The sequence below is a fragment of the Chiloscyllium plagiosum genome, unplaced genomic scaffold (assembly GCF_037043375.1).
Source record: "Chiloscyllium plagiosum isolate Xiang-an unplaced genomic scaffold, Cpla_swu_hap1 HiC_scaffold_17, whole genome shotgun sequence".
In the NCBI taxonomy this organism is placed as follows: domain Eukaryota; kingdom Metazoa; phylum Chordata; class Chondrichthyes; order Orectolobiformes; family Hemiscylliidae; genus Chiloscyllium; species Chiloscyllium plagiosum.
In genome coordinates, this window is record NW_028270155.1 from 76,314,549 (window position 1) to 76,327,614 (window position 13,066).

Consider the following 13,066-nt stretch of genomic DNA (forward strand, 5'->3'; position numbering starts at 1 on the left):
ACCTGCCTGTGATGGTCTGTTAGACAATGGATAGCATCACATCTCAGCCTGTTATCCAATGGCAGGTAAGCCTGGATCTGGGCAGTGACTGACAAGTGGAGGCAGGGGGCGGGGCTTGAATTGGGGACCGTACGCTCGTGGGAGGCGTGGGACTTGTGTGCAGGGGGCGGAGCTTAACTGGAAGGGGGTGTGGGCACCGGTGAAGTGGGCGGTGCTCCAGTGGAATGAGCCGCACCTTTATTCGAGGTGGGCGGGGAGAGCAAGCAATCACGGGGCGCGGCTTCAGTGAGAGGGGGCGGTGTTCCGTCGGAGCGGGCGTGCCCCGACGTCACGTCGCTGGGGCTCGAGGACGAGGGGCGGGGCACGGGGGGAAAGGGGGGCCGTGTGCTTGGGGGAGGGGAGGGGGGGAATTCCGTTCCAGGTGTCCGGGCTCGCGGCCCAGGGGGGATGTGGGCGGGGATTGGGAACGTGTGGGTGGGGGCCATGGAGGCGGGGCACCGTTAAGTGGGCGGGCCTCCAGTGTGGGGGAGGCGGGGCTTGGTCGAGGGGGCGGGGCTGCTGGACCATCCCTCGCGCCGGGCGGAGGGACGGTTGGAGAGCGCGGTCTTGGCGGTGATGCCGAGCGGGGTGACGGGGGAGCCGCTGCCGGTGTGGCGGTCCAGGGCTTGCGCCTGCGCCTGCGCCGCTCGCTGCTGCCTGCTGGCCGTTGCCGTGGCGACCGCGCTGGGCGGCCTGGCGCTGTGGTCGTGCCGCCGCCAGCTGCTGCTCTGGCTGGAGGGTCAGCAGCTGCGGGCCGGCCTGCTCCTCTTCAGCGCGGCCTTCATCGTCATCTCCTTCCCCTGGACCTGGGGCTACACGCTGCTGAGCCTGGCCCCGGGGTACCTGTACGGCTTCCAGCTGGGGCTGGCGGTGCTGGTCTTTGGGGCGGCGGTGGGCACCCTGGCAGCTCATCTGGTCACCCAGCGCTGGCTGCTGGCACCCATGGGTGCCCTGATCAGAGGCAACGCCAAGCTCAGTGCCATCATCCGAGTGCTGGATGGCACCGGTGGCCTTAAGGTGGTCTTCCTGGCAAGGCTGACGCCCATCCCCTTTGGACTCCAGAACGCAGTCTTCGCAGTAAGTTGGCACTTTGTGAGTTCTTCTTTGCCTCCTTTACCTCTGTGGCCTCCTCCATCCCACAACCCTTGGAGATCTCCACGCCTCTCCCTCTCTCCCTCTGCCCTGACTTTTCTCTGTCTTTGGTCAGCGGACTCACGGTGCTGAGTGATGCCAACATCGCAGGTTCGCTACCTGTACCAGCTGAGATCCCCTTGAAAGCTTAACCTTCCGCTCCTCACTGCCTGTCATCTGTCAAATGAGAAACAGTCTCGATTTCTCTGGGACTGTGGCCACTTTCACTGTGTGTTCCTTGCTGACTTCTCGAGATTTCTGCCTACGCCTCCCTCATCCTTTAAGATCACCTAGAAACCTGCCTCTTTGACCAAGCTTTTCATCACCTGCCTTTGGTATCAAACTCTGTCTTATTAGTCTTGGGATGTTTTGTAATATATAATTGTTGTTGTTGTTGTTGTCAAAAAGTGTTCCGTTTCAGGATATGAGATGCAGTGAAATTCACAGAAGAATCAGACGGAAGTAGGTTGGTTTCTCAAGCCTGCTCCATTATTAGAAAAATTTGTTGCGTATTTCCTCCTGCCCAATGACCCTGATACTCTTGAAGACTAAAAATCTGTCTAACCCAGCCTTGAATCTATTCTATGACTCAGCTTCCTTTGCTTGTCTGGGATGGAGAATTTCAAAGACTTACAGCCCTCCTAAACTGTCTCTTCACTGGGCAACTCTAATTCTCAAATTGTTTTCCCCAATACTTGATTCCCTCACAAGAGGAAACATCCTCTCATTATCTACCCTGTCAAGACCACTTAGAATCTTAGGTTTCAATAAGGTCACCCTCATTTTTCTAAACTCCAATGAGAATCGGTTGAGCCGACTCAATCTTTACTTGTAGGGCAAGCTTTTTATTGTCAGGAATTAATTGAATTGAATTAGCTTTGTTGTCACGTCTTCAAATGAGTACAGTGAAAAGTTTACACGTTACCCCTTACAGTGAGACACGAGGCCAACTTGTGGAATGGTTCAGAGAACATCTCTGGGACACACAGACTAAACAACCCCACCCTCTACGGCCGAACACTTTGACTCCCCCTCCCACTCTGCCAAGGACATTCAAGTCCTGGGCCGCCTCCATTGCCAAACTCTAGCCACCCGATGCCTGGAGGAAGTATGCCTCATCCTCTGCCTTGGGACCCTCCAACCACACGGGATCAATGTTGATTTCACCAGTTTCCTCATCTCCTCTCCACCACCTTCTCCCAGATCCAATCCTCCAATGCGGCACTGTCCTACCTGTCCATCCTCCTTCCCATCTATCTGTTCCACTCTCCACTCTGACCTATCACCATCACCCCCAACCTTCATCTATCTATTTCATTCCCAGGAACTTCCCCCTCCCCCTTCAGCCCCACCCCTTATTTTCTGTCAGCCAGGATAAGAAGATTGATGTTAACAGATTTGTTTACAATTTTCTCAGTTTCCGGTCTGCACTGGTTGGGAAGTGCTGAATGTGCGTGTCAGGGGAAGACAAAACTAAATTCAGCCATAATTACATGCCAGGTCTTTTCATACTCTCAAGAGATCAATGACCCCAAGCCTGATGTACCAATGCAGGAGAGGCATTCACGTTGCTGTATCACATTCACTGAAGAGAAGTGGTGGACAATCCATAACAAAATACCTTCAAAATCATGGCCCTGAGTTTCTGAGGAATGGCAGTCATACATGTTGCCACTCAGCTACAGTTTTACATCAAAAAAGAATTCTGGATAGATGAGAAGGGTTTCTGATCAGATCTCCTTGAGAAATATAGAGCTATACTTTAAATCTGACTGGTTCCCCCATAGTGCAAGCGGAAGGCAAACAATACCCTTTTTTACAGCGACTGACTGCTGTGATTCTATGATTTAAAGAGCCAGCATTACAGACAGCCACTTTGAAAGCTCCTACGAAAGTGTAGGTACATGAGGGTGAATGAGAGGTTAGGTTATCAGTTGGGCGGGAGATAGCCTGCTACGAAGGAACAGTGCCAGAACAGAAGTTGATGAAGGGCCAGGTAGATGTGAAGTTTTTAGGTAAGGTCAGGAGTTATTGTTGGGTGTTTGGAGTGTGAGAGGGGAATGCTGTTGGTTTGGCAGTGGAAGGAGGGTGGAGGATTGAGTTTCAGGAGAAAGGGACAATGCTGTCAGCCTAGGAGTAAATGGAGTTTGTCAGATCCTGTGGGTAGAAGGGATCTGTTGGGTCCTGAGTGGAGTTTTTTTTATTCATTTGTGGGATGCAGGTGTTGCTGGCTGGCCAACATTTATTGCCTGCCCCTAGTTGCCCTTGAGAAGGTGGTGGTGAACTGCCTTCTCAAATCATTGCAGTCCACCTGCGTGAGCTGACCCACAATGCCATCAGGCAGGGAATCCCAGGATTTTGACCCAGCGACAGTGAAGGAACAACAATATATTTCCAAGTGAGGGGAGTTTGAAGATGGTGGTGTTCCAGTGTATCTGCTGCTCTTGTCCTTCGAGATGGAAGTGGTCATGGAATTGGAAGGTGCTGTCTGAACACCTTTGGTGAATTTCTGCAGTTATCTTGTGGATAGCACACACTGCTGCTACTGAACATCAGTGGAGGAGGGAGTGGATACTTATGGATGTGGTGTCAATCAAACAGGCTGTTTTGTCCTGGATGGTTTCATACTACTTGAGTGTTGTTGGAGCTGCACTCATCCAGGCAAGTGGGGAGTATTGCATTACACTGCTGACTTGTATCTTGTGGATGGTTGTCAGGTTTTGAGTCAGGAGGTAAGTTGCTTGCCGCAATATTCTGATCTGCTCTTGTAGCAACTGTGTTTATGTGGTGAGTTCAGGTGAGTTTCTGGTCAATGATAACCCTCAGGATGTTCATAGAAGGAGATTCAGAGATGGTAACACTGTTGAATGCCAAGGAAAGGTGGTTAGACTGTCTCCTATTGGAGATGATCATAGTCTAGCATCTGTGTGGCACGTATGTTACCTGCCACTTGTCAGCCCAAGCCTGGATATTGTCTAGATCTTGTTGCATTTGGACATGGGCTGCTTCAGTATCTGAGGAGTCATGAATGGTGCTGAACATCCCTACTTCTGACCTAATGATGGAGGGAAGGTCATTGAAGCAGCTGAAGATATTTGTGGAGCTGCCTCCTCCAGTGAGTTGTTTAATTGCCCACCACCATTCACGACTAGATGTGGCAAGAGTGCAGAGCTAAGATCTGATGCGTTGGTTGAGGGATCGCTTAGCTCTATCTATCACTTGCTGTTTATGCTGTTAGGCAAGCAGGTAGTACTGCTTGGTGCCTTCACCAGATTGACACCTCATCTTCAAGTATGCCATGTGCTGCTCCTGGCATGCCCAACTGTAATCTCCATTGAACTAGGGTTGATCCCCTGGCTTGATGGTAATGGGTAAATGGGAGATATGCCAGGCCATAAGCTTTCAGATTGTGCTGGAATGCAATTCTGCTGCTGTTGATTGCCCATAGCATCTCATGGATGCCAAGTCTTAAGTTATGAGATCTGTCCATTTGGTGCAGTAATAGTGCCACACAACACAATGGACATTATTCTCAATGTGAAGATGGGACTTCATCTCCACTAGGGACTGTGCAGTGGTCCTCCTTACTGATACTATCATGGGTAGATGCATCTGCAGCTGGCAGATTGGTCAGGATGAGGTCAAGTATGTTTTTCCCTTACGTTGGTTCCCTCACCACCTAGCAGCTATGTCTTTTAAAGGGTGACCAGCTCACTCAGTAGTACTGCTGCTGAGTCACTGTTGGTGGTGAATGTTGAAATCCCCCACTCAGAGAACATTGTGTGCCCTTGCCATCCTCAGTGCTTCCTCTGTGTGTTGTTTAACATGGAGGAGTACTGATTCATCAGCTGAGGGAGGATGGCATGTGGTAATCCACAAGAGGTTTCCTTGCCCTGAAACCATGAGACTTCTTGGAGTCCAAAGTCAGGACTCCCAAAGCAATTCCTTCCTGACTGTATATCACTGTGCCGCCAGCTCTGCTGGGTCTGTCCTGCTGATGAGCAGGACATATCCAGGAATGGTGATGGTGGTATCTTGGATATTGTCTGTAAGGTATGATTCTGTACATATGACTATGTCAGACTGTTGTCGAAGAAAAGCATAGCCGGTCAGGCAGCATCCGAGGAACAGGAGAGTCGACTTATCAGGCATATGCCCTTTATCAGAACTGTTGCTTGACTAGTCTGTGAGACAGCTCTCCCAACTTTGGCACTAGCCCCCAGATGTTAGTGATGAGGACTTTGCAGAGGGAGAAAGTAAGGACTGCAGATGCTGGAGATCAGAGCTTAAAAATGTGTTGCTGGAAAAGCGCAGCAGGTCAGACAACATCGAAGGAGCAGGAAAATCGATGTTTCGGGCATAAGCCTGACCTGCTGCGCTTTTCCAGCAACACATTTTTAAGTTATGAGGACTTTGCAGAGTCAACAGGGCTGTTTCTGCCATTGTCTTTTCTGGTGCCTAGGTTGATGACAGGTGATTCGTCAGTTTCATTTCTTTGAGACTTTATATTGATTGGTACAACTGAATGGTTTGCTAGACCATTTCAGTGGGCAATTGAGAATCAGCCACATTGCTGTGGGTCTGGAGTCATATGTAGGCCAGACCAGGTGAGGATGGCAGATTTCCTTCCTTGAGTGGGGGCAGTGGTGTGTTTGTACCAGGGACGAGCAAGATTTGGTCCCATAGGTAGATGTAGTGTTGGTTCCAGATCTAGGCGATAGTTTAGGGTGTATGGTAGACTTTCTGCCAGTTGTATAGCATTCTGGGTTTAGATTAGGTTTTTAATAGTCTAACATGTCCTCAGGGACCATCCACCTAACTGCAGCAGAACCCTCTGAATTCTTTGATTTAAATACATACTTTCACAAGTTTTCAGGTGCAGGAGAATTGCCCACTGGAATCTTCAATACCTGAACATTTCCCTTGGAATGTGCTATGTGGGAAATTTCACAGGATCCAAACAAGCAGTTCCCTTTGTCAGTATAGAAACAACCATCTGCCCATTGGAACATGTGGGTGTTTGGCCAGCTCAAATCTCACACTTGATCTGGGGGAGTGCTGCACTGTCACAAGTGACATTTGTGAAGGAGGCAGTTTTGAGTTTGTTTTTAGTGTGTAACTGATATAAGGGTCACAGAAATCACTGCTGCTGCCATTGAAGTTCTAGACCATTCTAAAACCCAAAAGTGGGTATCTGGAGACTTGCTCTTCTACCTTGAGTCCAGGTGAGTACATAGCTTTGGCTGCTTCTAATGAAACCTTCTCAGTGTTCCTTGTCTTCATGTTTACTATCAGCTCTACAGTGCAGTGTGCATGACCATGGAGACCAAGGCAGGATGTGTCCTTGCCCGTGGTGAAACTCGACTAGAGAACAGCAGCACCAGGCTTTGCTTCAGAGTGGCAGCTTGGCATAAAGAACAACTAGATATGTTTATCTCACTGGGCAGTGCAGAAGGCAATTAGGCAGCTTGTTGTGGATCTGATCATCTTACCGAAAGCTGGTGTGCACACCTTGTCCTGGACCAACATTAGTACCAAAACAACTGTAATAGTGAGCTCTGCTAAGACAGTCTTGCAGCAAAGAATTGGAAGAACGAAGAAATCTCACTGGCTGCTGAATGTTACTGACTTGTCCTCTATCCTGAGGCTGTTGCTGATGCATCTTACACTCTCAATATCTCTGGAGTGCTGCAGAACACCACAGTGAGCATTCACTGCATCCATACCATATCTAAGTACCATCACTAATGACACTGCCATTCCTCCAGGCTGTGAAGGTTTAAGCTGATCCCTCCACCTAGCTCCACAGTTATGAGATTTGTGAGGCGGAGGGCCAACACACCTTTAGAGTCTCCTGAGAGTCTGGGTCTAAGCCCCAGAGTGCACATAAAGTCATAACCAATCTCCAGAGTCACCCGTCTTCTTGTGGGTGCCTGCTGGCATCAACTATCTCCTTGAGAAGATTAAGCACTCAGGGAAGATTGAGGTGCCTGGTGCCATTTTTCCTTGCCAAGGATGCTCAGTGCTATTGAGCATGCTGCTGGACCTGGGTCTCTACAACAGCCTCTGCTGATTCTGTGAAGGAAGCCAAGTGACCAAGGCCAATGCAGGCCGTCCTCCATCATACCTGCCTGATACTCCCCTCCCTCTCTCGAGCTGCAGCCTGACCCTATCAGTTATGGCCAAGTACAGGGACACATCTGCCTGGCACACAGCAGCTATCTGGTCTGCAACAATCTTCTGACTGTCAGTGACTTCAGGCTCACCTTCCTTCACTGGCGTCATGTGTAACTGATACATTCACCCAATTGTGAATCTAAGCTTGGTAGTATTTGCACGGCGATGACTGTCTCTGTCTCTGTTGGAGGGTGAAGGAGAACACTGCAGGTGTTTCCTCCGAGGGTTTACAGGCTTCCTGCTCAGACGTACTGGTGCAGAGGGGCTCAGGCTGTCGCCTCTTCCGGTAGGCCTGGTGCTCGCTGCCAATAGTGCCTGCAGGAGAGAAGGGGGAGAGTTAGTTGCTGAAGATGCAGAATATATCATACACATCAAGGTATGTGGTTTTATGCACGTCCGAAAGGGTAAGAGCACAATGGTGCTCACTGGATTTTGTGATCATTGTATCTCTCCATCACAAGAGGAATGGTTCCCATTCTTCTCTGTTGCCCCTTCCTCAGGGGAGGTGAGGATCTTTATGACTGGGGACCATCTCCACTACTTTTTGGCCCTTTCAGTAGGCTGTGGGCTGCACTGAGATAGAGAAGGTTTGAATCTGGTAGCAGTGGGTGTGTGAGCAGGGTTTGAGAGTATGTGGAGCCATGCCACGTGGTGTCCATCTGAAGTAAGTGAGTAGGGAGTGCAGTGCCTCAGAACGGTTAGCAGCTTGAGCGTATGGGTCTAAGCCTCGGAGTGCATATGATGTCTGTGATACCAAGCTAGCAGGCTCTGCCTTTTGTGAGATCCCTGTGCAGAGGGAGAGTTAAACGCGTGATGGATCTGAGAGTGTGAGTTGGCACAGAGACGATTGTGCCATTTACACTTGTGGAGGGTAGCAAGTCATTCATTTCCTTACACCACTAGTTCAAAAAGGGCATTGGTGCACAGTCTGCTATTTCAGTCCAAGTCAACAGGTTTGATGGGATGACCTCCTGGTCTCATTCCCCGTGAAGATGGCCTCCATTCTGTCCCTTGCTCCATTCAACAGTAGCTGTACCAAAGCATCACTGAACTGTGTGGCACGTTTCTGCTACTTGGTGGGCATTTTTCAGGTGTTGGGAGCTGCCACCATAAAAACTCCCAGCAAGTGAAGTGGTGTCCAGTTGCTCTTTAAATATGGAGCCAGAGTCTGTCTGTCAGGAAAGTGTGGCTTAGGACAAGAACTTCCTTGTTGCTTGTTATATGTGATTCACGAGTCATTCTCGTGATAATTTATTGTGTGTACTTACTGAGGTAAGTGGTACGTCACTGTAACTTGAACTGACGCCTTCTTGTGGCCATATTTGCACTCCACGAGTACAGGAGCACAAGTAAACCCCATTTCATTTGTTGGTCCACACCTTTAGGTCAAATGAGATGTGACATCACTTCCTTCAGTGACTCTTTATTTGCAGTTTCTTAACGTGATCCTCAAAACACCAAGGTAAGCACAGAAAGCCCCACTCTTGAAGAAAGGTAGGGAGGCTTCCTTGGTAAATAAAAGCAGAGACTGCTGAAGAAACTCAGCAGTTCTGGCAGCAACTGTGGAGAGAATGACAGAGTTAACATCTCAAACTCCTCTTCAAAACATTTCCAAAGAAATTAGAAGAAAATATCCGGGAACACGACACTTGCCCCATTGTGTTAAGGGATTAAAAGTGCTGGCGCTATAATGGCAACCAACCCAGTATCACCTGGGCTTACTGAGCGAATACCTTCAGTTAAACATTCTGGCCCTTCCTCAGCTAGCCTACTTCCCTTCCTCAGACAACCCTGGCCAGCCACTTTGACCCATGCCCATTACACTCCAGTTTCTATCCTACAGTCATCCTCAATGTCCCACGTAACTGACACCACTGCCACTCAGTGTCAATCGTGCTCTGGAATAGATGAATGCTTCCCAAAGGAGGCAGAGCAGCAGCTACTCATGCCAAAGTGCAGTACCTTCCCTGTCGCACATCGTTATTGCTGTTGGGAATCGGCCTACTTGCACATGCAGGGAATTTGCAAGGGTCAATTCTGGTGACCTTCTTTGTGCTTGGCGGGCAAATACATGACACAGTGCTTTCTGTCACCTTTCTTTTGCAAAACTCAGCCTGCCTTTAAAGTTCTGAGAATTTAGTTGCAAACATTCATCCCAGTGTTGGAAACTTGTCTTTTAGCGCAATTAAGTACCATCACCCACTCTTGAAGGTAGCACAAGATTCAGTTATCCACAAATATCAGTCAAACTAGCAATTCAAAGTGGTGATAGTATAAAAAATAAGATCTTTTGGTAGATGGTTTCTCAGACTTTTTTTAATCACAAATTCTTCAGCAATAACATTTTTCACTCCATTAAAGCTTTAAGCCAATTCTGAGGAAGGGTCACTGGATACGGAACATTAATTCTGATTTCTCTCCACAGATGCTCCCAGACCTGCTGAGCTTTTCCAGCAATTTTTGTTTTTGTGTCCGATTTCCAGTACCTGCAGTTCTTTCAATTTTTATTAAGCTTTGAAACAGCCAGCCAGTCAGACATGGTACAGCTTAGCAATACTGTTCTGGATTCTAAGTAAGTAGAACAATTGTTGTCATTCTAAAACTGTGATCTGTTCTGCAGTAGGACAGGCAGGAAGTAAAGGTTAGGTGGAGTAGCTTTGTCAGCTTGAGATGGAATAAGTACAATAGCAAAAAAAACCTTGGATCAGAAAGTGTAGATTTCAATATGGGTGGAGGTAAGAAATAACAAGCGGAAGAAGGCACTGCAGATCTCTTAACACCTGTCAGGCAGGACAGAGATTAAATCAGGAAATATTGAGGACATGTAGAAAAGGCAGTACACTAATTGTAGGTGAATTAATCTCCAAATAGATTGAGAAAGTCAGATTGGTAAAGTAGCCATGAGGAATAATTCATAAAGTGTACTCCAGTTTCCTAGAACAATATGTTGTGGTTCCAACGAGGGACTAGGCTATTTCAGATCTGCTGATGTGTAATGAGGCAAGTTTAATAAATGCTCTCAGTAAAAGATCTCCTCTGTGGTGCTGTGGAGTCCGTGGACCACTTATGTAGTGGGTGTGAGTGCTTGCACTCCCTTTTTTGATTTTCTCAAAAACCTTCTCCTCTGTTTTTGGCTGTACTCGACTGGTCACAAGCCTCCACCCTTTGTCTTCTACCTTATGAGCCAGTTCTGTATCCAAATAGCTAGTTCACCGTATATTCCGTGAGGTCTAAGCTTGCTAACCAGTCTCCCATGGGGAACCTTGTCGAACGCCTCATTGAAGTCCATAAAGATCACATCTACCGCTCTGCCCTCATCAATCCTCTTTGTTACTTCTTCAAAGTCACCTTACCTGTGACTATCGATGATATATATATTTCAGCAAGAGGCCCAGCAATCCCTAGTTTCCCAAAGAGTTCTAGGGTACACCTGGTCAGGTCCTGGGGATTTATCCACTTTTATGTGTTTCAAGGCATCCAGCATTTCCTCCTCTGTAATATGGTCATTTTTCAAGATGTCACTATCTATTTCCCTACATTCTTCATTTTCCGTGTCCTTTTCCACAGTAAATACTGATGCACAATACTCGTTTAATTTCTTCCCCCATTTTCTGCGCTCCAGACAAAGGCTGCCTTGCTGATCTTTGAGGGGCCCTATTCTTTCCCTAGTTACCCATTTGTCCTTAATGTGTTTGTAAAAACCCTTTGGATTCTCCTTAACTCTATTTGCCAAAGCTATCTCATGTCACCTTTTTGCCCTCCTGATTTCCCTCTTAAGCCACTCTGGTGATGGACACTGAAATCCTCTACGAGAGTATATTTTGCACCTTTTCCACTGCCCATACTTCCTCCAAGGGTTGTTCAACATAGAAGAGTACCGATTCATCAGCTGAGGGCAGATGATACTTGGTAATCAGCAAGACTTAGTTTCCTTGTCCATGTTTAACCTGGTGTCATGGAGATGTACAATATAGAAACAGATCTGCTCGTCCATGCTGAGCAGATATCCTAACCTAATCTAGTCCCATTTGCCGGCACTTGGCCCATATTCCTCTAAACCCTTCCTATTCATATACCCCCCCAGATGCCTTTTAAATGTTGTACCAGCCTTCACCACTTCCTCTGTTAGTTCATTCCATATGCACACCACCCTCTGTGTGAAAAAGTTGTCCCTTCAGTCCCTTTTAAATTTTTCCCCTCTCACACTAAACCTACAGTTCTGATCTCTAGTTCTGGACTCCCCCATCCCAGGGAAAAGACTTTGTCTATTTATCCTATCCATGCCCCTCATGATTTTATAAACCTGCATAAGATCACCCCTCAGCCTCCGATGCTCCAGGGAAAACAGCCCCAGCTATTCGTCCTCTCCCTATATTTCAAATTCTCTATCCCTGGCAACATCCTTGTAAATCTTTTCTGCACCCTTTCAAGTTTCACAATATCCTTCCTATAGGAGGGAGACCAGAACTGCACACAATATTCCAAAAGTGGCCTAACCAATGTCCTGTACAGCTGCAATATGACCTGCTGACTCCTATATGCAATGCTCTGACCAAAAAAGGAAAGCATACTGAACGCTGCCTTCACTATCCTATCGACAAGCAACTCCACTTTCAAGGAACTATGAATCTGCACTCAAAGGTATCTTTGTTCAGCAACACTCCCTAGGATCTTACCATTAAATTCATAAGTCCAAGCTGATTTGCCTTTCCAAAATGTAGCACCTCACATTTATCTAAATTAAACTCTTTCTGCCACTCTTCAGGCCATTGGCCCATCTGATCAAGATCCCAATGTACTCTGAGGTAGCGTTTGTCACTGTCCACTACACCTCTAATTTTGGTATCATCTGAAAACTTACTAACTTTATCTTAATAGATGCCACCATCCATTTCCCCACATTCTATATCTTCCATGTCCTTCTCCATAGTAAACACTGATGCAAAATACTCAATTAGTATCTCCCCCACCTCCTGTGGTTCCACACATAGGCTGCCTTGCTGATCTTTGAGGAGCCTACGCTCCTTAGTTACCCTTTTGTCCTTAATATATTTATGAAATCCTTTGGATTCTCCTTAACCTTATTTGCCAAAGCAATCTCATGTCCCCCTTTTGGCCTCCTGATTTCCTTCTTAAGTATATTCCTACTGCCTTTGTACTCTAAGGATTAACTCGATCTATCCTGTCTATACCTGACATGTGCTTCCTTTTTCTTAACCAAACCCTCAATTTGGTTAGTCATTTCATGTAGCATTCCCTACAACTACCAGCCTTTCCCTTCACCCAAACAGGAATATACTACCTTTGGACTCTTATCTAACTTTCGAAGGCTTCCCATTTTCCAGCTGTCTCTTTACCTGTGAACATCTGCCCTGAATCAAATTTTGAAAGTTCTTGCCTAATATAATCAAAATTGGCCATCCTCCAATTTCGAACTACATCTTTTTTCATCACTATTTTAAAATTAATAGAATTGTGGTCGCTGGCCCCAAAGTGCTCCCCCACTGACACCTCAGTCACCAAACCTGCCTCATTTCCCAAGAGTAGGTCAAGTTTTGCATCTTCTCTAGTAGGTACATCCATATACTGAATCAGAAAATTTTCTTGTACACACTAAACAAATTCTTCTCCATCTGAACCCTTAACACTATGGCAGTCCCAGTCTGTGTTTGGAAAGTTAAAATCCCTTACCATAACCACCCTATTATTCTTACAGATG

The 13,066-nt window shown here is 47.2% G+C and overlaps 1 protein-coding gene across 2 annotated transcripts in view; it reads left to right on the forward strand.

The window, feature by feature from the left end:
- Nucleotides 1-568: 568 nt before the first annotated feature.
- The window catches only part of LOC122558604 (transmembrane protein 64-like), a 38,821-nt gene continuing 26,323 nt past the window's right edge, over nucleotides 569-13,066 (forward strand). Inside the window, exon 1 of one of the 2 annotated variants that reach the window (XR_015760004.1) lies at nucleotides 569-1,116. Coding sequence is in view for 1 of the 2 variants with exons in the window: in XM_087996103.1 (XP_087852229.1) it covers nucleotides 616-1,116 (501 nt within the window). In the remaining variant the exon portion in view is untranslated. The remainder of the gene's footprint in view (nucleotides 1,117-13,066) is intronic. The other variant, XM_087996103.1, reaches the window with a different exon arrangement.